This window comes from Chaetura pelagica, unplaced genomic scaffold (assembly GCF_000747805.2).
Source record: "Chaetura pelagica isolate M959 unplaced genomic scaffold, ChaPel_1.0 scaffold363, whole genome shotgun sequence".
Lineage (NCBI taxonomy): Eukaryota > Metazoa > Chordata > Aves > Apodiformes > Apodidae > Chaetura > Chaetura pelagica.
The window spans coordinates 1,143,946-1,168,352 of record NW_009952720.1 but is presented as its reverse complement, the minus strand read 5'-3'; the positions used below and the strand labels follow the sequence as shown (position 1 = coordinate 1,168,352).

The 24,407-nt window shown below is 37.6% G+C and overlaps 1 protein-coding gene across 2 annotated transcripts in view; it reads left to right on the top strand.

Moving 5' to 3' along the window:
- The window catches only part of RALGPS2 (Ral GEF with PH domain and SH3 binding motif 2), a 79,100-nt gene extending 64,248 nt beyond the window's left edge, over positions 1-14,852 (top strand). The window contains exons 14-19 of one of the 2 annotated variants that reach the window (XM_009994640.1): positions 356-433; positions 1,921-2,026; positions 2,710-2,802; positions 10,320-10,425; positions 11,857-11,948; positions 14,091-14,852. In XM_009994640.1, coding sequence (XP_009992942.1) covers positions 356-433; positions 1,921-2,026; positions 2,710-2,802; positions 10,320-10,425; positions 11,857-11,948; positions 14,091-14,120 — 505 coding nt within the window. In that variant the 3' untranslated portion in view covers positions 14,121-14,852. The remainder of the gene's footprint in view (positions 1-355; positions 434-1,920; positions 2,027-2,709; positions 2,803-10,319; positions 10,426-11,856; positions 11,949-14,090) is intronic. The other variant, XM_009994641.1, reaches the window with a different exon arrangement.
- Positions 14,853-24,407: the final 9,555 nt, after the last annotated feature.

The window sequence follows — 24,407 nt, the reverse complement described above, 5'->3', positions numbered from 1 at the left end:
GGTAGCAACATCTACCATCAGAATTTAAAGACATAACAGTTTTATTAATGTGGTTCCTACGCATTGATTTAATCTCTGAGAACTAAATGCAGACTTTGCTCTCAAAATGGATTGTTCTTCAGTGCCCATAAACCACTTCAGTATTATGAATACTGACAGAGAATGTCTGATGAAATAAAAGCCCGTGGGATCCACCCCTGCATGCATTTTTCCAAATAAAATTATCCTTTGTTTCTTACGTAGAAGTGGCTTTGTGATACACACACAAAAGAAATACTGTGCTGTTTTAGCAGTCGTGCTGTTTGTGTGAATAAAAGTGTATGTAATACGTACAATTTATAATGGAATCCAACAGGAACAGGTTGTACCATTCTCTCGGGCCGGGGACAAGAGTGTCACGAAATGGCTATCGAGGCCACATGAAGGCCAGCAGGTACAATCCCCACTGCACACAGAGGTGTCAAACTTTCCCTCTGGTGTTGGTGATTTGGTTTGGTTTAATAACTGAGTGGGTGTTTTCTGATATTATCTTTCTAACTTGTGTGTCAAAACAAAGGTAGACACCTTTTTCTTTCCTCCTCTGTAACTTGATCTGTGTCACCATAAGGGCTTTTGTTCATTCTGGTCTACAAATCCAAATTCTGAACCATTAGAGCTTTGTATCAAGGCTTAAAGATGTTTTACCAAAGGTAGCTTTTTAACGTTGTAGCTGTGTTGATAGTTCTCATGTGGACAAGGAAGCTGCTTCTTGTGCTAATGGGTGGCACTCCAGATATTTTCTTTGCTGGCAGTTCTTTATTTTCCCCTCTTCCCTGAAATAAGAAATATGACTAAAATGAGTAATGCATTAAAATAGGCCCAAATTTGTCATATGTATTATTTGCAAGCTGACACAGTAATATAACAGATTGTTCTGATTAATTTACATACAAATTGTCTCCAGCTTTGTGGCACTGCAGTGGGGAAAGAGATGACCATTAGCTATTATCTTTTTATAAGTCAAGAAGCAAGCATTGTCTCACTGAATTAAACTCATGTTCACATCCATTCATGTCCAAAACTGTCTCCATATCATCATCCTCATTTCCAACTTACTTTGAATGTTCATGAAGGTTAGGTTGGATGAAATAGCAAATCCTGGCTTACTTCAAAGTAAGTTTCAGGTGCCATTCAATTTCTTGGCTTTTCTAGAAAGCTGCTGGGTTCAGTAATTTAGTTACGTGCTCTGATTGACAGTTACTGCAATGCTTTCTGTTGTCATTTTTCTGATTGAGAATGTTTTGTAAGCCAGTCACCTTCCTGGTTTCATAACACTAAATTTTCTTTTCACAGTGCTGTACCTGGCATTTGTTTTGGCCTATTGCTCTCAGATCCTACATAGAGTAGCTGATTAATAAAGTACCAGATGCATTGAAACACCTTAAAGCTGTGGTTCAGGGTTCTACTCTGTATTGTTGCTCCTCCCCACTCTTCTTGCTTTCAGATGTTTTCAAGATTGTGCATGTTTCAGCTATGCTTTGTTCTTGACGTGCTAATGATTCCAGTATTTCTAACAAAAAAGAAATAATCTTTTTTGCAAGGGCTGAAAAAGAGGTTTTAACACACACCAACAGTAGGAATGTAGTTTAAACATTTGCTTCTTAAAATTAATTGTATTTCACTTGTGTCTTGAGTTTTAATTTTTTAAATTAAGGATTACCTGCTCGGCTAATTAATTTTTCTGATCACTTTTGCTTGTGAGTGTTAATTCCACAATAGCAATTCCTTATAACAGCCAAAGTCTTTTTCCACAATGATGTCCAATAAATAAGAAGTTGACATTTCTAAATTAAATTACAGATGTTTGCAGTAGTTTGTGGTAATGGAAAACTACTTTCAGAATATTTTTTGTTCATTCAAGTCTTCACGTGCTCCTTTCAGCTCTCTAGAATCTGAAGATTTGGCTGTTCATTTGTATCCAGGAGCAGTTACTATTCAAGGTGTCCTCAGGAGGAAGACATTGTTGAAAGAAGGCAAAAAACCTACAGTAAGATATTCTTAGTTCATACTCTCACCTGCTTCCTTTACCCAGTTATGATAAAACGGCCTTGTACAACTAATTTGAGTGTCTGAGATCTCTCCTCTTCATCCTTGGTGATTAAGGTTTAGGGTCACTGGTAGCATTTGCATTCTTCTATTTGGTGGATTTATTCAGTTTTATAAAGCTATACCCATAATCTCAAGAGTAGAAGAGAAGGATAGTGCTACATGAAATTTCTTAGAATTACAGATAACTTTAAAATACAGGAGCATGTTCTGTCTTTCTGAACAGCAGGTGGGTCCTATTTTTCAGTAGATAATAACCCTTTAATTATGAATTATAAATTAAAATATTCTTCACAATGGGGGATAACTTGTGGCAGTGTGTAAAATGTAAGGAACAATTGGACACTAACTCAATGAAGAGCTCAGTAAGGGTGGCAGAAAGCGTAGATTGAGGTGCAGAAAATTTTGATCAGATTAGTGAGGAAGAGCACATATTCTTTCTGCACTTTCTAATTTTTAATGCATTCATAGGCCTACACAAGAAACCAAATACAGCAGCTTTGGAAACGTGGCTGATGGTTTCTCTGGGCAGTTATTAATGTTATGTTCTCTCAGGATGATACCTGCTATTTTACAGCTCAACATAATGAAGCATTTATCTGTTGCACTTTTTTTTCCCTCTAGGTAGCATCTTGGACAAAATACTGGGTAGCACTGTGTGGGACCCAGCTCTTCTACTACGCTGCAAAATCTCTGAAGGCTACAGAGAGAAAACATGTATGTAAAAGCAGTGTATTCCAGTATCATCTGCCAAAATCAAAATGTGATTTCCTGATGTAAACACAGTAGTTTAGAACTTGCAGAATTTCTAGTCAGTTCAATCCTGTCTCCCAGTCAGTCACCTCATATAGATATGCCCTAATGGAAATACCGTGCACATTTCTATACTATACCAAGAACATCTGCTTTGCATATGCCATGAGTCTCTTTGAATTTATTGGTCTATACAAGATGGAACTATGGTCATGAAATCTGTCTGCTTTTCTGAGGTAGAAGTCCTATCTTTTGATAATCTCTGAGTCTTGCAATGGTTTGTTGCTACTTAAAATCCAAACAAGCATTGATGTGGATTGATTTCATATATGTGGTAAAATTAGAATACTCTCTTTTTCTGTTTAATCCACTAATTTGTTAACTACAGTGGAGTACAGGACACTTCATGTGGGAAGCAGAGAGCTAGCATATCACATGGTGCTGGCTTTCCTTTTATTTGCTGCAGCTTTATTTGAAAAGCTAAAAATACTTTGCTTAAGTGGGGAAGTAGTAAAAGGGTTTTCTGGAGAGCTTCCAGTGGTGTTATGAGGTGAGTAATTCCTATTTTCACTGGTTAATTATAATGGAAGATGATGCTGCCAGGGTTTCTGTTGAGAAACTGGGTAAAATTTGAGATACTTGGAACTTTTTCTGAGTTCATTCACTACTCAGAGTCATTACTTATAGTTGCCTTGGCTAGTGTTTCAATTTAATTTATGACAACTGTCACTGAAACACATTTGTGTTGTGTAAAGCTTATGTAATGCTACAAACTGAAATGTACTTTTAGAGTCTTTCTAAGGGGACTATCTTATTTCTTTTTGGTACAAAATACTTCTTTCTTGCCCTAACTTTTATATTCAGAGGGTAGAGATTTGAACCTTAAGATTCCTAATTATTAAGTTCCTAGATACTTGAATTTTCTGTGTGCAGAGTTTGGGTGTAAGCTTATCTTAATCTACCAAAAAAAATAAGTATTGTCCACTTTTATTGAAAGTAGTTCATTAGGAAGCAGTATACTAATACTCAAAGTAGTTTAATAATAGCTAATTACATGTAGGAATATTTGCATAGTTTCTTTGCCATCACCTGTCTGCCCCACCCCTAATAGCTTTGATTGCTTACCTGAAATCAAAACTGATCTTACTTAATTTGTCTTGCCAGTTAAGGCAACACTAGCCCAGCCCAGAGGCTTCTTAGCCAAGCATCCTGTCTCTTGGCTGTCTTCAAGTAGTGTATTTGCATGCATTTGTCTTTAGTATCTATGAAAACCTTATGCAAGGAGCCTGTCTCATTAAAAGTAAAGATAGTTGGAAGGAACTGACTTGTAACTCTTACAACCAAAAATGTAAGATATTAAAGCAAAAGTAAGAACCACCAAAGTACATGAGCTGGCATCACATCACAGTTTGTTTCTTGTTTTTTTCTGGAAACATTGAGAAATGGACAAGAATTTTTTTTGTTATGTCAGACTTTGGTTTCCTGTTACTGATGTGATGCCTTTAGGCTTTATGCCAGAATTGCATTTTGTTTTCTTTTAAGAATAGATTATGCATTTTTTAAATCTTTCTTGTCCATTGTCTCTCAAAGTACTGAATGATGAAAGATTTGCCATACTTGTACCTATTCAATCAGAATCTTTTTCAGTATTATGTATAAGTATTTTAAAATAATGTAAATAACATAGAAGTTTAGAGAACTGGGAAAAATTGCAGAGCTGGCAATATTATTCTTTGGCAGTTATGTATATTGAATTTTTATGTTGTCTGTTTATACATTTCGTTCTGAATGACAGTTTCAAACATTTAAAGGGTCTTGTCCTTTAGGAATAGTAAATGAAGTAAAAAGGTAACAAATGTAAACATTCAAGTCTGGCATCTGATCCCCTTGAGTCTGTTACTGCAAAAGCCTTTACTTTTGTCTTGAAATCCAGTCGTATCCATTTAGAATGCTCTTTCAAAAAGAATGTTCTGAATCTGTTGAACTGACTTTTAATATTCCCCAAGTAACTGATGTGTTGTGATACCTACAACAACTAAACTACTAGTGAACAGAGACTAGCGCTTAAGAAGCCAAAATGTGTCTTGTTGCCTTATCCTTGGGCAAATAAACACAAAAACACGTGCCAGCAAACCAGTAAGGTAGTTTGCAGATAAAGGCTAGGAGATCTTGATAATGCTGGCAGGAGTACCCATCAGAAGCCTGCCAGCACCAAGGCTTGCTGAGCAGAGCTTGAGCAACACAATTCCCAGGAAAGGGAGATGGAGGAGTGATAGTAACAAGCAATGACTGCTAGGGCAGATTTATTTTAACAGCTGGCTCTATGGAGTTGGACTGAACTATCCAGCACAACCTTGGATTTGTCTGTACGTAGCTGATGTCTTTTAGCTATTCAGGGCAGTGAACATATTTTGTTCTGTTTGTGCATGCAAAGCATGTTGTGAAGCTCAGGTCTCTGGTTTGGTTTTCCAGGTGCAGTCATGGTTGACATAATGTAATACCTATTAGCTACGGTTTGGATCATCTTTTATTTACAGTAGGGGTTCACAGTGAATGCACACATACTTCTGTTCCAAAGGTTATGGTAACACAGTATAATTTTTGTGCTGAAATTAAGGTGGAAGATAACCTGGTAACTGCTGTGGGAGCTTGAGGTTGGGAGAAAGGTTGCAGTTCATAAAACAGCCTAATAATAGGTGGTCAGTAACTTTCCTCAGCTAGTCTACCCGTGTTGCACTTCTAGGTATTGATGGCTTAGATTTCCCTCCCCCTCAGCTAGTCTACCCGTGTTGCACTTCTAGCCTAGGTATTGATGGCTTAGATTTCCCTCCATTTCATTACAAGGTTATTGTGCAAAGCCTCAGCTTTTGTTTGGGAGTCTGTGAAGGTGAATATCCAAAAAATTTTTTTTACTGTGAGAGTGCCAGAGCCCTGGGCCAGGCTGCCCAGGGAGGTTGTGGAGTCTCCTTCACTGGAGACATTCAAACCCACCTGGATGCGTTCCTGTGTGATGTACTCTAGGTGACCCTGCTCTGGCAGGGGGGGGTTGGACTAGATGATCTTTCGAGGTCCCTTCCAACCCCTAAGATTCTGTGATTCTATGTTGGGTTGCATTTTTTGAAACCAAGTTAATCAAGAGAGAATAAACTGTAGATGGTCAACCAGCTGTAGATAGATAGGTAGTGCATGAGTGTATGTTCACTGCACAAATACTGGCCAGTGATATTCCCAAGAGGCCCATTCTGCAAATTAAAGACATCTGAAGCTAGATCTATGTTTTGTTTTGTTACTGGCCAGATTAAATTGATAAAAACAGATTTCTTTTTCAAAGACAGATACACTTGAGATTTACCTAAGTAAACTAGTCCAGGCATCTTCTGGAGCCATGTAAACATGTGTCTTTTCAGCTTCCTTTCTCAAGGCCTCTGTGTCATGGAAAGGAACACTGGCAATGAAAAAGTTAGTCTGCTATTTAAAGTTTCCTGGCTAGAGATCTCATGGTAAGTGTGTCTTGACTACAGGCAGTTGACCATTCTGCTGCTGCTGTTGCTTCAGGCAGTTGAGACTGAGGACCTGGAATGCTCTGATACTCAGAAGTTCTTCCAGGCTTATAGTAGCCAACCTCTTTGGAAAATTACCTCATAAAAATCCCAGTGAAATTCAGCAAAAAGGGCAAGAAATTCCCTCATTTTAAACATGGGAAAGCCTACTCTTTTTCTCATGCATGTTATGAAAAAAAGAGTGCCTCCAATTTTGTGTGTATTCTAGATGTGAACCCAGTCCAAAGGAATAGGATACCTGGATGGGACTTAATTTCTTGTGTTGCATCTACTAAGACAGATTATAAATGTAGTGAGCTTTGTATTTTAAATATTGAACAGGTTTCAGTTATTACTGTAGTAATAGAAAATTGTCTATAATGAGCATGTGAACTTCAGAGGCCAGAGATGCAGCACAGGAGAATTTGAGAGGAATGTGTGGAGAATGTGTAAAATTTTATTTGAAGTGGTACCTACAAACAATCTTCTGTGATAAAAACTATTGCACTTGTACACCTTTAGAAAGGACAATAGTAACTTAAAAGGACAATAGCCAACTTAAATATAGTCTTTAATGAAATTATTCACCCTGAGAAGTGTGAATAAACCCATAAAAAACTGTTTATAGTGATTGTCTGGAAGAATCTTGCCAATTCTGTAACAACATAGCATGCAAGAGAGATTTTTCCATGTTTGTAGGTACTTGGAAGAGCAACAGAGACTTTTTGAGGCTTCATGCTGGAGTGTGAACCCTTCTTCATTCCAAGCCTTCCATTGCATGTTATATTCTGAATTAAAGCCATTTATTGGTACTCCAGAAAATTTAGTAGTTGTTTCTCAGGCACTTTCTTTGAAATATGCTGATAAAGAAAGTTGTCATCCTTGGAGGTATGTTCAGCCACTGAGAAAATTATTTTAATATTAGAAAGCTTTAAAATCTCAACAGGAGATATGGAGGACGAGATGTGTATGTGCCAGAAGGTTGGAGGGAAGAGTCTGTTCACAGATTAATTAGGAGGTTTTGATTCAAAGATTTAAGTATAAATGCCTTTGAGCTCACAACAACAAAAATTCATTTGAAGCCTCGTGCTGGAGCTGTGTAGTTTTCTATGTGTATAATAAGAGTGTCATTCCAGTGGCCTGTATAAAAATAAAAGCTAAGAGGAACCAGGAACATTAAATTACAATAAAGCTTTCATTCCCTTCATGTTAACAAAGCAGACTTGCTGGTAGCAAGGCTCTGTGCATCAGTGGAGAATGAGCTGCCCTGGGGGACTATGTAAACATGGAATACAAATCCAGCCGTGCACAGGGCTGGAAAACTGACGTGTTTCAAGTGATGATGGATTGATGCTGGCAGGAAACACTTTCCTTGTGTGGAGTTTTTTTACAGTTTGGAGAAGTACCATGGTTAACTAATTGTTTTGAATAAAATGAGAAGAAAACAAGGGAGCTCTAGCAGTTTTGCATGGTGATTTCATGTATTGTATACCTACTGTCTGTTATTTATAAGGTAATATAGGGAAGTGCAAATGTGCTGTTTCATGGAACCCTAGAAATGAGTGCAGTTCAAGAGATACATTTTCATTCTGTAATGGATAAAAACCACTTGGTGACCTAAATTTCCACCTCTGAAAATGCTTTGTAGGGCTACTTGGAAGTCCCCTTTAAGTGTGAGTTATGTCATCTTATTTATCGAGACAATTTCTTCCGTGAGTCCATAGCAAGTCCTGAATATATAAGTTTTGGGTTTTTTTCTAGAACTCATCAGCTGTATTCTTATTTTAATCCCTTTCCTGTCTTTATTCCTTCTTTCAGATAGAATTCCTTAACGTTTTTCATTACTTACTGGAATCTTCAAAGAAATGTTAATTTCTATTTAGAAAGAAGTTACATTGTCCCACCCTCACTATAATGAAATGTTATCTGACAGAGTTTTAAAATTTATTTCCTCTTCTTATGAGGTTCTACCAAATCTGCCCACTTCCCAAAGGCAGTAGTTACTTCAGTATATGTGGTTCTGTGGATTTTATGAGGAATGATCTTTTCCCACAGTTTTATCCATAGTAATATCATAAAAAGGGCATCCATTTTGAAGTTTGGCAGGCAGGTCTTTCCTGAGAGTTGTCATCATCACTTAAGCTATCTGTGCAAGCATCCCTTCAAAGTTTCCCAGCTTTTATATTTCCACTAATGTGACACAAATGTTAGCTGAACATGACTGGTAGGAACTCAGGATTGAATTGTTCCTGCAAATGTAACTGTGGTGACATAAAGAGGGCAGTACACAGATAATGCATTCAGAAGTCTGTAAGATATAGAGAGGCTGGACTCTTAACTTAGTTCAAATACTTTTTGTTTCAAATATGGGTCTAACATTTGTTCATTTTAAGCTCTACTCTATTTTAAATGTAGTCTGTTGCACAAGCCCCAGACAGACAGACATGCATGTTCTGCAGTTAATCCGTGGCATAGATTAGAAATCTACCTGGACATTCAGATTTAGCAGTTAATCTGTGTCATAGACTAGAATAACTGACCTTAGACTTGCACTGTCATTTTATTTATAAAGTAATTGTATTTCCATCTAGAGAACATTCTTAAAAGCTCTTACTTTGCTTCTGATACCATTAAATCTATTAGCTGTAATGCTCCCTGTTGCTGAACCAGAGATCTGGATTTGTAATGGTAATGCAGTGTTTTTAAAATGAGACAAAAGACATTTGATGCCTAACCTTGTAGATCTACTGTGCTGCATTAGTATGAAGAATAAGAGTATTATAGAACAGCAAATAAATTTGACATGAAATGTTCCCAAGACTTTTTTAGTGTTATTTCTAATAAGGTTAGTAGGTCAAAATTACTGTGCTAATAAAGTGGTTAGAATAGAGACCTTCTGGGCAGAGAAGTGAGGTAAAGAGGGTGAGACTGCTAGGATTGATGACAAAAGTGTGTTAGATCCATCAATGTGGGAAGAGGAGATCTGGCAATTCAAAACTTGAGAGAAACTGAGTTAATTCTGTGTTGGGGAGTGAATTGGACTGCATGACCAAGTAATGAAAGGTGAATTGTGAGGGTCTACCAATAGATAAGCAAAGACACAAGGGAGAAGAAAGCTTATGGTTTGGAAAGGAGTGGGATTTGGTGGGCAAAAGTAGCCTGGAACTGAGAGTAGAAGCCTGAGAAGTAGAAAATAATGCTCAACAGAGAAGAAAAAGAATCATGGGATCAAGAAACTGTCAGGTGAAGAAGGGCTAGTGTAGCAGAGACAAGTGTTGTGCTTAGAAGAGACCTAAGTTACATGTCATTGTGTGAGTATCACCTTGAACAGGAAAACCCCATAATTTTGAACATCTTGTTGATAAATGAACACACTGTGTTCTGCACATTTGCTTATTGAATCTGCACCTTTGATCCACTTCATTCATCAGGTCATAATATTTAATTACACTGTTGTGCTACCTTATCCACAGGCCTCATGTTATGTGGAATTAGAAGCTATTATAATAATGAATGCATGTTAGCTTTGAATAATTATGATGTAGACAAGTTTAATTCTTCTGCCTGTTAACAGTGGAGGGATTAGCTTTGCATTTGTTAATGCACTTTTTTTGATCTACAGTATACATACATATGTGCAATAATGCATTGATGAATGCTGTTGTATTCATACACTGTAGAAGTCTGTTGAGACATTGATAGTGATATTCCTTTTAATTTGTTTGAAATGTCTTTCCTTGTGATCAGCTTTGTTTTCACTATTTCCATATAAAATTAATAACCTTCCTTCATTTTATGGTATGCTATGCTTCCTTTGAAGTTATTGTCTGTCTTTAGCATTGTCACTGAGAACAGCTGCCCTTTTGAATACTTGTTCTGTGCAGTCAGTCTGGCTGAAGCTCTTTGTTTTCCTTTAGTTTATGTATCTATTTGTATTTTCAGTTCAAATCCACACCGAGTAAGAATGTGTCAGTGGTGGGCTGGATGGTGATGATGGCAGATGACCCTGAGCATCCAGATCTCTTCTTATTGACTGATTCTGAGAAGGGTAAGCAGTGCTAGCACCAAGAGTACAGTGATTCCCAGAACAAACGTATGCTTTGCTGAGTTATTCAGAAGCAGCTGCATTAAATTGGAAGGATGTTACCTTTCACTTATTCAGCTGCTCTCCAGTATGACATGTTTGCCTTTAGAATGCTAAAATTGTCTGTGGAGAAGCCTTAGTCTTCATGAATTTCTAAGAACTCTCCAAACTGTAACTACTCCATCCCCATACTAAACCATCTCTTCAAATGTAGTGCTAGTACCAGGAAGAAACAAGCAAACAAACAAAAAGGCAAACCAAAAGCAATCAAACCAAAGCTAAGAGATCTTTACTGTATTGCAGAAGAGCCTTGACTGCCCTTACCCCTGGTTTTGGTTTAAACTGTGAAGAAATTGTTCCTTTTGCATAGCACTTCAGACTATGTTGGAAGCATCATTGGAATTTCTGATAGAGGAGCTTAATATTCTTTATGACTTTGTCTACTTCAAATCTTACTACGTTTTTTATTTCCAAGCCTCTATTCTGGCATCACTGGTATGCAGGGTAAATTATGAATGCTTGTCAGCTTAAACTCAGCAACAGCAACCTGAAATGGTTTTGCAATCCTTGGCCTTTCTGAACCCCAGGAAGCACTGTATAACTCCAGCACTGAAAATGCTAGTCTGAAATGGATCAGTATGTTCAGGAACAGCTTTCAAATGTTGCTTTCTTGAGTGCATTTCAGTGCTGTTTTGCACTTCATTAAAAAATATAAACAAATTACAATAATGACAATGAGCAAAACCACTTTTGTTGTATGGTTCTGAGAAATGTTTTGTTCTTTCCTAGCTGACAGTGGTGTTAGCTGAAATCTAGAGTGTTGGCAAGGATACAGGCAAGCTGAAACTTCTCTTGCACTAGGTCAAACAATTAAGCTGCACCTATGCCAGACAAAGTGTGAAGTTATATGAACCTTCTGCTATTAAATCTTTTCATAATGCTTTAATATAGACTTAGAGTATGAGTAGGATTTAAATATATAGTGTTGGGGTTGTTCAGCTTGGAGAAAAGAAGGCTCCAGGGAGACCTTATAGTGGCCTTCCCATGCTCAAAGGGGCTGCAGGAAAGCTGGGGCAGGACTTTTTACAAGGACATGGAGTTATAGGACACTAATTGTTTTAAACTGGAAGAGGGGAGGTTCAGGTTAGACATTGGGAAGAAATGTGTTATTGTGAGGGTGGTTAAACACTGAAACAGATTGCCCAGGGAGGTTGTGGATGCCCCATCCTTGGAAGTGTTCAAGGCCAGATGGGATAGGGCTTGGAGCAACCTGGTCTGGTGGGGGGAGGCAGAGGCATTGGAACTAGGTGATCTCAAAGGTCACTTCCAACCCAAACCATTTTATGATTCTATGATTGTTTGTATTTCTTTATAATTTTTTTCTTTGTTACTTAGGAAATTCATATAAATTTCAAGCTGGAAACAGGATGAATGCAATGCTCTGGTTTAAACACCTGAGTGCTGCCTGCCAAAGCAACAGACAACAGGTGAGAGCAAGATGTTGAAAAGGAATATTAGCTGTTAAGAGCTCAGAAGTGATCTTCTGAGCTGTAACTGATTGCTTTGTGTGAGGGACAGTCTACTCCGAGCAGTCTGTAGGTGTGTTTCACATGCTCACTGATTTCCCTTGGCTTTTGTGGGTGTCTAGCAAAGAAATCCTCAGAGCTTCTGTAATAATGACAAAAGATTTGAGGCTGTCTTGAAGCTAATGTAAAGCAATTGGATAAATGGAAGGAATAGCTCCAATACATCTGTCTGAGGGGCTGTATTTTTGTCATTGCCCATATTTAAAAAGTCTATTTTAGTTATGTAAAAAGCTGTTAAGCATAGCATTCAATATCAATTCCAGATAACTCTTGGGCATGCATGTTTTCTGTTTTTATATGTATTTCTAAAATGTATTAAAAAATAATTTAGTCCTGGGTACAGTGGCAGACTTTAAGCAAAAGTAGAATTTTCCATGAACCAAAAAGGAAGATAAGACTGTTCTAACCCCTATGAAACTCTGTTCCCATATAAATTTTTCTGAGCTTTTTCATCAGTAAAATCCTTTAAGTTACCATTCCTGAAACCTTCTTTTTCCTTTGCACATTTATTTATGGAGTTCATAGAGCAAAAGTCCTACTGAGTTTGAAGGGGAAACAAAAGGACCTTTCCTAATCCTTTTGTGCTTTCTTGTTCAGTTCTGCTTCTGAGAGAAATCTAAGCAGTAAGGAGGATTGCAGAAACTCCCTTGAAAGTATTTGAGATGGTGCAAAGGAGATGGAATTGTGCTCCTGGCTGGAGAATGTGGGAACAGTAGCAAATAGTGGCAGAGAGTTTGCAAAAAAGTGGTGATTTCCAGGGAAGCCTAGAACTGCCCTCTGAGGACAGCTTCTCTTCAGGAAGGGTTAACAATACTATTTAATACAAACTTGTTGAAAGCATTCAGCCCCTAGTTTGTGCAAGAGCAGAGGGCTTTAAGGATCTTGGTGGGGTCTCCTGTGGAAAATATGACAGCAAAGTAAAGATAAGCATGGAAGATTTTAAAAGAAAAAAAGGTGGGGAGGATTAGTGAATAAAACACTACCCCTAAAAGGCTGAAATCCCTGCTACCATCATTTCTTGTATGTATTTTGGCATATTGTGTAGCTATACTATACAGGTTCTTGCAGCAGAGTTGCTCCCATAGAAGAAGCAGGGTTTCACACAAGCATTGGCTTGCAGAGGTTGGTTTACCAAATGAGGAAAAATAAAAAACAAATCCCATAAAAACATTTCTCTTGATTATAGTTTGATTCCTGAGCAGTGCTTCCCCTGGAGAGATGCCTTATGGTACTGTTTAAAATAGGAGATCTTGTTTGCTTGTGTGAATGTCTATTGGGTATTTAAAAGTGGTTTTGATAAAGCAAAGACACCTACCCAGCTGAATAACATTGGGAAATATTTTAATAGATATTGTTTTTAATGGTGGAATTTTAGCCCAGTTGATAATTTTTGCATCTAAAGGTCAATGTAAAGCAAGAAATGCTTGTTTCAAATCTCACCAAAACAGTCATCAGGAGTATGGTGGCTCTTCAGTAGCCTGAGTTAACAAGAGATGTTGCTTTAAAAAAAAAACCTGATGGGGAGAAAATGAGAATATAAATGAATGTAATGCAAACTAGTTTTAATCTTTGTGAAAGGGAGTGATGTCTGCAGCAGGCATTCAGGTTTCCTGCGGGAAAAGTCCAGGCAGGAGTTAGTGGCTATTTTTCTTTAATTTAGTCTTAAAAGTACTGTAAGACCTACATCAATCACTGGCCTGTGTGCCAGGAATTCTCTTGCTGGGACCCAAGTTTGAAGGTTCTGCTTGTGTAGTTTGGTGCTGAGATTTGTCATGTTAAGGTTGTTTTGCTGACAACTTAAATCTTGAATGTCATCAAAATTAGTAAGTTCTGCAGCCATATGATAAAATTATAAAAAATGCAGCAGTTTTGGTTTTACCTCAGTTTTCTACAGCTCCAAGTGTATTTGTACTGCTGAATGATGGTTGCTTTCCTCCTCCCCTTTTTTTGAGACAGAACAAGGTGGCCAGTCTGTGAAACAGTGCCATGTAAATGGCTACCACCCAAATTACAATCTGCTATCACTTACGTTTTTCTTTTCAGGTTCCTGCCAACTTGATGACCTTTGAATAATAGGCTAATTCACAACAAGAAAAAGAACAATTTGAACCATCTCATCATTGAGAAGGAGGTCCTGATGTAAAATGTGCCAGCTGTATTCTGTGCCAGAACAGAGCCTGTCAACTCAACCTCTGAACTCTGGAGCCCTGAACAAAACCACTAATGCTTGGGGAGTAGTCCCCCAAATTAAAAATGGAGTTGCAACATGAATTGCCATGGACCATGCTTTGTTATATTCTCTGAACTGACCTGTGGAAACCACTGCCTTAAAGAGTGAGAGGAAAAACAACATGAAACACCAAATAGTGTGTATGAAACTTCTGGCGGTGCTGTGCTTGAGTTAAATAGATTGTAGCTAGTTTGATTTTCTTTTAACTTTATACTAATTTTGAAAATAACTCACCTTTTTAGGCATTCTTAAGAAAACAAGTAAACTGGTATTTAAGGGTCGTATCAAAAGCTGTGTACGGATTGGGTAAAAAAGGTACTTCATGTTCTAGAGATGATGTTTAGACTATACTAGGAGTTCTTGCTGGGATCTTGTCCCGGGTACGCTTAGGCTGGAGCAATGTTATTTCTCTCAGACCTACAAGTATAAGAAATGTAACACCTGCAAGTTTAAAATAGCAGTAAGCTTGTGAATCTTAGTACTGTATGGGAGCCAATATTCCCTACGAGTGGCACAAAGGCTGAGCACTTACACACCAAAACATTTTTTTGGTACCTTGTTGCCTAATTCCTGGTGAAAAGCGGAGTTCACGTGTTTTGGGTGGTCGGTGTGTGTGTGTGTGTGTGTGTGTGTGTGTGTGTGTGTGTGTGTGTGTGTGTGTGTGTGTGTGTGTGTGGAAGAGACAACTGAAAGCACTGTTGGGTCAGAACTGAGTGTTTTCTTCCCATTTGTTTCTACATCTGTCACTCTCTGGCATATGAAGGTTGAATGACAGAAAAACCTACACCTGGGTGTAGCTCACTAAGACCTTTTACTTCTCTGGCTATCTGTTAATTATCAGTTAGGGACCACTGCTAGTGTGTGGTGTTTCATGGAATCACTTAGTATCTCAATTTTTAAAAGATAGAGGAACAATTTCAAGCATTTGTGTTCTCATTTGGCAATAATTGATTTTAGTATCTCTCTTGTTCAAAATAGTTGACATTGTGTGGTATTGGTAACATGACCTAAAGCAGACCTTACCTACAGAAGCTTTTTTGATCTTCAAGCAAATAAGTAAGTAATCTGAAGGTAGGATAACCTCAGGAGAGAAAAGGTGTGGGGCTATCAAAATTCCATCTTTGACAGGAATAATTCTTGGTCACTGATATTACTCATAGAAAAAACATTATGGTTGTAAAAACAAGCCATGCTTTATATGTGTGTTTTATGCTTAAAATTTTTGATTCTTGTTTTATTGGGGTTTCCTTGATATCACCTAGATAGAGCTTCCTGGATGATCAGTCTTTTTTAATCTTGAAAAAATATGATCCTTGTAATGCAAGGAAACATTGTCCAAAATATTACTCCAATATCAGAACTTCAAAGTCTGTAACAACATAGTGATTGTTCCATTGACAATGTGGTTTAGTGGCCATAAATACACTTGCAGATTCCACCATGAATACTCTGTTTTAAAAACAAGCAAGCTACCTACCAGTCTGTGGCAGAGTTTTCTAACTATCTAATAAAGGTTTCTACTAGTATTTATTATTTTGAAAATGTAGTTTGTTTATTGCATCTGAGTAGAAGCCTATAAATTAACCTCTTTTTTTTTCCCCAACGTCAATTTAATCTCTTAATCAAAAGGATTAATGTTTGATTTCTGGGGGAGAGAAGGGGGAGGTGGTGTGCAAAAAAGAAGGATAATCCAATCTCACAGTAAAAAACAAAACACACAAAGCTCAACCACTTGGTGATGTAGAGTAAAGGTTAATAGGCTGGTTTATGTTTCCAAGAATTGTTCTTGTAAATTGGCTCTTGGTAGAAAGAAAACAGTAGAAGGATGTTTCTGTCAGAATTACCCCACAAACATGGTGGGAATTTGTGCCCCCTTGTAATTTGATGTTGCTTTGATGGGGAATGAATAGTCTGTTCTGATCCTGAAGTCAGATATTTTTGGAAGGGGTTGCTGGTGCTTGAATCCCTCTGCAATTCACCCGTCTCTCAAGTTTGCTCATGTTGGGTGTGTAGTAAAGACATCTTCATAGCCAGCAGTGTTACTGTAGTAGACTTTGCACAACTTGTTTGTTTTGGGTTTTTTTCATTTAAAAAAAAATGACTTCATGTGTGTTTATTCTCAACAACTGTCTTTTAATGATGTGTGTACTTTTTAAAGCATTGTGAATATTATTAGCCTGTGGATTTTGAATTTTTAAATAAGCTATTATTGGTTCATTGCAGCATAACTGTCTGTTCTTCTGTTAGTGAAAGAAAACATGCAGTTGGGAGCCACAGCCTGACATCACACAGCTTTGCTAAAGACAGAGCCAGGTCAGAAGGTGTCATTTTATTATGGTGGTTTTTTTTTTTAATTTCTCCAGCTGTTTTGAGTTAGGTTTTTATGGTAGGAAGATGGTGGGGAAAACAGTTCACAAATCATCATTTAGTGAATTGTTGCTGGTACCAACTTCCATTATTCTCAAGCCTCCTGCTTTTCCTTGTTTTTCTACCCTCAGATATGCTAGAAGAGATTGAATATTGTGGGAGGAGTCTCTGAAAAAGTGTAGCCATGATAACTGGAGTGATTAATGATAACATGGAAAACATTATTGGCACTTGTTATGATGAGTAGTTCGGTACTTTTCTATTGTTTATCTCCCATTGAGCCACACAGTCCTTACAGGGAAATGCAGAAATACTGAAATGTTACTTATTTTGAGATATATGGTGCTCAGAAAGATGGGTGGTTTTGTTCCTTGGGGGAAAGCTGCCTCAGCTAAGCTTTGGAAAGACTCAGACAAGTCGAATACACTGTAAAGAACTTAGTAATGCTCTTTTTGTAAAAAAGGGGGTTAAAAAGTTAAATCATTAAAACCAGTGCTGAGAAAACCAGGGCAGCAATGAGCTCTTGGTATTCAGGTAAGACTGTCATCCAGGCTTCTTCAGGTAGTTGGCAATTCCTCTTTGATTTTTATTTTTAATGTATTGCTCTAATATTTTGTTAAGAACTGCTGAAATACTTGAGCTAATATTTGTCACTCTCTTTGTTTTGATTTTCAAACTAAAGAAGCCACTTAGCTATAAACAAATAAAGCATATAAGGAGGCATAAAAAAGCAAAAGGTATCTGGAGTAGATCTTTGTAGCAAGCCTCCACATGGAAATGTTAATCACCTGCTCACTCCTACCGGCTTTGTTAGCTAAACTAGCAGTATTGGGAAACACTGAACAGGGAGAAATGTCTGGTTTGTGAAATTGGTGCAGTGCATTAGAAATACATAACATTGCACTGGTGGTTGGATACTCACTGCTGACTTCTATCTTTCCTGCTTAATACATACTTTTTGGCCAGGTTTTTCAAACCTGACTCCCAGTGTTCTTAGAAAGATTTATTTGTGAAAATTTTTGGTAATTTATGTAAACATGTTTTTCATTTTGCAGACATTTCATGCCAGAGGAATATTACTTGGGCTATTATGATTCATTAAGTGTTTAGGTGCCAGTTATAGGCAGTAAAACTACAAATAGTAAATGAATGCACATAAATACTTTAAATTGTAAAAATTTAAAATTTTGTTACTGTTAGCTCTGTAAAATTACTGTGAAAGTTATATCCTACTTAAAAAAGATCTGAAAAGGAAAATACTGTCATAGCAGACTTTATTTCTCAACTCTGCAGCTGGCATATTAAGCAGCCCCACAGTCATGCAGATGTTCCAGCCTCCTGCTCGAGGAGTCAGTGTCTCTTTTGGGGAATCAGCTGATTAACTTTCCTCCTTGAAACACAACTGCAGAGCACTTGAACTTTTACCAAGAACAGGGTTTATAGAAGCATGATTATTTACCGGGGGCAAAAGAAAGCATTAAAAATCCACAGCAGGGTTTTATCAGTTATCTGTTCCTCACTAGAACATTCATCTAATTCTTCTAAATTCATCTAATCTTGCAAAAGCAAGCTCCTCTATTAGCATGTACACCTTTTCCACACTAGTCCTATTTTATCAGACCTAACAAATGTTAAAAGGAAATGCTTTCCCACCCAGCAGGAGCAGTTGCAGATTTTTGTGCTGCTGAGGCACTCGAGGAGGTGTGGTCTGTTCTGATAAAAGGCAAATTGATCTTGTGGTTTTGGTTAACTGCAGCAGATCTTGTCCAAATTCAGATACAATAAACCAGGGGATGCTGTTTCTTCTGGCTCTGTCAGTGGCATTTTTCTTCTTTCTTTTCCTTTTCTTTATGGTGTGCTAACTCACCAGCATTAGTAGTTCTGATATTTTTTCATGGCTGGGTGTGCAAGCAACAAAACAGCAGAGCTGATACTAAATCACATCAGTTAACTGCTTGTTTTCTCTGCAAGGACAAGTTTTAGGATTTTTGTTATTATTTAAGTAGTGCCCATTTTCTTTGTTTGTTCCTAAAAGGTGGCTCATGCATAAGGTGATTTGGCTTGGAAGAGTGGTCATGAAAGTAGTCAATAAGAGTGGACATAACATTTGTTTGCAGGGCTTATTCTTTGCTGAAAACAGTTATTCTAACTTGTAATGCAGCAAGAAGGATGAGTGTTTGTATTTAAGGAGGACTTTTGTCAGTGCCTTATTATTACCTTGAAGACCAATTCCTTTATTTCAGTGCTGAGAGTACCACAATGGCAGACTTGGCTACTGTGTCCTTGGTGAACCAAGGGGCAACATTCCTCACAGTAATTGCATTTCTGCAGAAGTTAGTTGTTTTGGTCAGTGTAAAATAGTTGTGGCTTGAGTTGCTTTAGGATGATGGGTTTTTTCTGTATTTGAATAGCCTCTTTTTAGGAAAAATGCAGATATTTGGTAGCTTGGGCTTGTTCAACTTTTGTCAGAAGTAGCTCAGACTTCCTTGAAATGAATTTATTTTTATTTCAGATGTCTCTAGATAGATTTACGTGTGTGTGTGTGTGTAAATTTAAAAGGATAGTTCAAGTCATGGTCTAGACCAGATGAACTTAAGAGCTCACATTATTAGAAAGGAGCCTGCTTTTCTCTCTCCCATTTTGAGTTAAACATTCAAGAGCATTTTTATGAGATTTATTTTTTTTTACAAGCTTTTTGCTAATAGAAAATATTACAGGAAAAAAACTGGAGAAAGAGAAGGCTTGGATAAATTCACTCTTAGTATCACATAAGATCAGTTTTATATATTGTATTTCTAGTGCCAACAGTATGTAGAGAGTACTGTCCTTCACTGAAACAACTGCAAGAGATTGTTTTAGTAACAAGACTTTATAAGCTTTGGAAGGGGAGATGGAGGAAAGAATGTGTTGTTTTTAAGCAATTAAATACTTGTTTTCCTGGAATGCATCCTATGAAAACATAGCAGGTTTACTAAAGTGTTTGTAAATTCAAATGTTGGAAAGGGAAGGATAATTTGAAAATTAATCATATGCTTTCTAAGAATATTCAAAGACAAAAGAAGGGTTAGGGAAAAGGAGAGAAGATAAGTTAGTTATTTTAGCCACGCCTGTGCAGAACAGACCTGACAAGTTTTCTTGAAGTCAAGTTGCTAAGAAGAAAGGTGTGTGAAATCTAATTAAATGCAAGCTCTGGCTGTTTGATTAGCATATTATTTCTCATTATTTGGATAGGTGCTGGCCTTCACATGAGTTTCCTGAAGGTATTTCTTACCATTCCAAAGCTGCTCACAGATGAAACTGAGAAACATTAGAAATCATTTAAATGTTGAAATAAAGGATTCTAGGGTGCTTTGTTTACAGGCACTTCTAGCTCCTTGTGTACAGGAGCAGATAAATTCAAATACTACTGTACTGCAATGTCAAAAGCACCAGGAAATCATATATATGTATATGTTTTATAATAATCCTGTAAGGACCAACCACCACTGGAAGGGGGATGGAGGTTGTCATGCAGTAAACACAAGCCCTTTTTTATGTTCCCTGCTGGCGTGAGACGTTCTAGGGATAGAAGGACTGCACGATGATCTCGTTGAGTGATATGCAGTTTGCCTGTCCTCTAGCCTTTTTCTTCAACTTTTTAAATCCTTTATTCTGTGTGTGCGTGTGAAAATCGTGTGTTTGCATAAGCTAGTTGAAATGAATTGAAGTACAGGTTTCAAAAAAATCTTTCCTACTGAAATAAATGATTGAAAAGATGGCCCGTGTCTGAAGTTTTAATTTCTCATTAAACAACTGCATTGGTGCTGCCACCAGGACTTGATACTGCAACATGGAATTTCATTATCTTTCAGAAAAATGCTGCTATCAGCTGGAATTTTAGTAGCTTTTTTTCAGTGAGCCTCTGAATTGTAGCATGTAAATACACCACTGTCTGTTGGTACAAAAGAAATCGAAAAACTATCAAGAAAATACCATTTATTGAAGAGATTTATGTTTGGTTTCAGAGATAATTCTGTTAAATGACGTGGTTTTTCTCTCCGTGATAGTTTATCAGGCTTTTCTTTTCTGTTGTTTCTGTACTTACAGATGTGATAAATTAAAACTGGCTGAACGTGCTCATCAGGCAGATTGGTTCTAAACTTAAGCAGCAGCTACGTGGAAGATAAATTTAAAAATGAAGAATGAATGAATAGCTTGCAAAGCCTTCTACTGCATTAACTTTTTGGTGTTCTCTACTTTCTGTGCCTTTTTAATTCTGTTAAGCCTTACTGAACAGGGTCATGCAGCCCTCAGTGGGAAATGCTGTGGTGTCAGGTTGTGAAATGCTTGCTGGTTTGTGAGCCTTGGGCTCCCTCTCTTCCCCCCCCCCTTAATGGAGCAATTAATTTCAAATGTATTTACAAAGAGACAAGGAATAAAGTAGATGTTTGTACATTCTCCCTTTTTTCTTATTTCCAGATGACTGAGTTTGAAAAATGCTCGGGGCTCAATAGTGTAGAAAGAAACACAATTAATTAGCTGCTGATTTCTGCTTTCCTTCTTGATTCCTTTTTAAAGCTCTTTTGGTTACTTATCAGTGTCTGGAAAACAGATTTCTGATGAGCTGCTTTATTAACTTGGATGCTTACTCTGTGCTCTCAGGCAGGAGCCTGAGACTGCAAGTTGAGAGGCACAGAGTAGTGATTCTTGGTTCAGATGCCTCTTCTTGGAAAAGACTTTTTCTGTCCTGTTTCAGCTGCACCTCTGTCAAAACACTGATGGTGATTCCAAATGTGGTGCTCTCTTCTCTTAGCTCCATTCTTTGTGGCATTTATCTTTCATATACTTTCTTGCCTTTAAATCCCCAAGGGCTACAGCATCTTTCTGCAGGGCTGATTAGAAGTGGCTGCAGTGGGAGTTCTTTGAGGCTTTTTTATTAGTGTTTATTTATTTCAAATCAAGGAATGTGTCAGGGACTCCTTTGGGGTCTTTCTTGTCTCTTGGATTGCTGCTTCCAGGAGAGGGCCTGCCATCTGCAGAGTGAGAAGACAGGTGGGGGAGAAGACACCTGATTTCTTCCTTGCTTTTCCCAGCTGGAATGATTTTCCTAATGGGTATAATATTTCCTGCTATCTTTCACCAGGTACATATCTCCCTCAACTGAATGTTCCTTTTTGAAATGTTAAATGCCTTGGGTTTTGTAACTTCATCCTCGGTGTAGTTTGTTTGTTGTTGTTTTTTTTCATGTTGCATGTGAAAGAATCACAGTAAGAGGAGAGATGCTTTTGCTTCTCTGGGAGAAACAGAAACCAAACCACACATGCATGAAATAAGCAAGCTGAAAAGAGATTATCCTTCCCCCTTTTTGTATCAAGCCTAGTTTTTGCAAGTGTGAATGTTGGGTAACAAAAAAATGTAAGTGGATGATTTCCAGATGTAAGCAGATCACATAATTTTGGCATGAGTCTTATTGAACACTGGAGAGATGTATAACAGCAAATTGAATACAGAAGATTGAATCCATGCTTTAACTTGTAATAATATTTTTATTAGTTTTCACTTAAATTGAGCACTGTTACTGAAACATGCATCCTTACATTGATAATATTTATCTTTGCACTGTTATTTGCTCATTTCAGTTCCTCTTTTTTAGTTCAATTTGATACTTAAGGACAAAATGCAGATCCAAAGTAAAACTTTTTGCTTGTCTCCCTGTGCTAGAACAAGAGACTGTTAGTTGCTGCTGTGCAAAACTAGCCTTTACTACATGCCTTTTATATTGCTCTTTACAAGAAGCTGTTTCTGTATAGTGAGTGTAACATGATAGAGCAGGTCAGGAACCTGACAAGAAGTTCTGCATATAAGACATTGCAATATTTTATTCTGACACATTTGAAAGGGCCAGCTCAAAGGAGATCTGCAAAGGAAAAAATGAAAGCTGCTTTTTTTTTTTTCCCCAGATTTAAAAAAATTGTTTTTTTAAAGTGTAGGAAAACACAAAATTAAGTCCAAGACACTTTTTTAAGCTAGAGAGAGACCCTTGTACAAGAGAGTACAGCCAACAGCAAAGTGCTAATGTATCTTTCATTTTCTTTTCAGGTAAGAAAATGTTTCCATTTCATTATGGAAATCAATAAGGAGCTGGACTGTTTTAAGGTCAAGTAATATAGCTTAATATTTAAGTAATTGCTTGTTGAAGATACATGTTACAGCCAAGGGCAAACTGTGGCTCGTGGTGTTTATCTGACAGTGCAGAATTTCTTTGCTGTTTTAGAATGAGTATCTGGAATATAGAAAGCAGCTCATTCTGCAGGTGAAGATATATGAAGATCCAGTGAGCAAGCATGAGAAGAAGGGGCATTGCCTCATGCAGGAACAATCCCAAAGCAGTGGCTTACAGCAAAATATATGGTATTTTGAGTAGCTCAGGAGTGTTATGTGATAGAACTGGGACAAGCAAATTCTGAGTTCCTAATGCTGAAACAACAGAGTATGCTCTTTACTGAGTGTAAACATGGATCTGAGATTTAAAACAAGACAGTCTAAACTGAATAATTGTCATCTATTACGTTTCTTTATTTGGGGATACTTGGTATTAGTAAGCATTTTACAAACTTTTGACTTGTGCTGCATATCCAAAATACTGTGTATAGGCACTTAATACACCTCAGTCACTCACTTCAGTCCTCAGTTCCCCACCAGTATGAAATCTATGATGTTATACCAGTGCTGCTTTTGTTCTGTTGCCCTGTCTGTGGCACCTGCATCAGAGGCTACAGAGGAAAGGCTAAAACCTGCAGTATGCAGGTAATCAAGTCAAGTAAGTTCTGACACTTAGTGACTGGTTTATGTCTTGAAAGCTTCATAGTCTCATTTTCTTCATTTCATCCAGTATGATGGTAGCTGTAATAATTAAAATGTTTCTGCTGATCTTTTAGTTTCCTCGATAAAATCCATCAAAATGTACATTCCTGAAAATTAAAACACTTCTGACAATAAAAATATTTTAAATCTGCGTTGAAGAGTATGTTTAAAATAACCCTTTGCCAGAATCTGACTTTTCATTTTGACTATTTCAGTAAACTGAGTTACTTAACAGGCCCGTTATCAGCAAGAGGGAGAGCTGTAGGGACTTCTCAGGTAAGATTAAATAGTAATAAAAAATTAACACACATCAATGCCATTTCTAACCTTGTTTTGCCCCAGAAGCCTTTGCTTGACAGCATAAGGGATTACATGGGAACTCCCAACACCCCCATCTTCCATTGCAGAATTAACCCCAAAGGCTGGATAGCAATTGAATGACTCAAGAACCATGTTGGTTCTTTTAGAAAGGATCCAGTCTTTGCACAGTTGTGAGGAGTTGAATATGTTGAGAGGCTTCACAGCCATCACGTGGCATTCCCTGAAGTGGATCAATATGGAGAGACCATATGCCACAGCACATGTGACATTCTTTTGTACTGGGCCTCTTTGACACTCACTAGAGAAGTGCCAGATAGATAATAAGGGTTGTGTTCTCCTTATGCTTGCTCAGTTTTCATGTAACCTAGAGTCTTGGTTTTAGTAGGCTCTGAATGACAGAGAAATGAGAATCCATTCCTGATGTCTCTTGCCTGCAGTACCCAACACCACCAGAGCTGTCTGAGGTTTTTGTGACTGTCATCTGGAAGCAAGGTTGTACATAAAGCCCTTTGAATTAAGCTTACATTTTTACAAACCCCAAAGTGTATTTGGGGAGTGGACAGAGGGAGGAGAGATGTGGTGCTTTTGGTCCCTGTTCT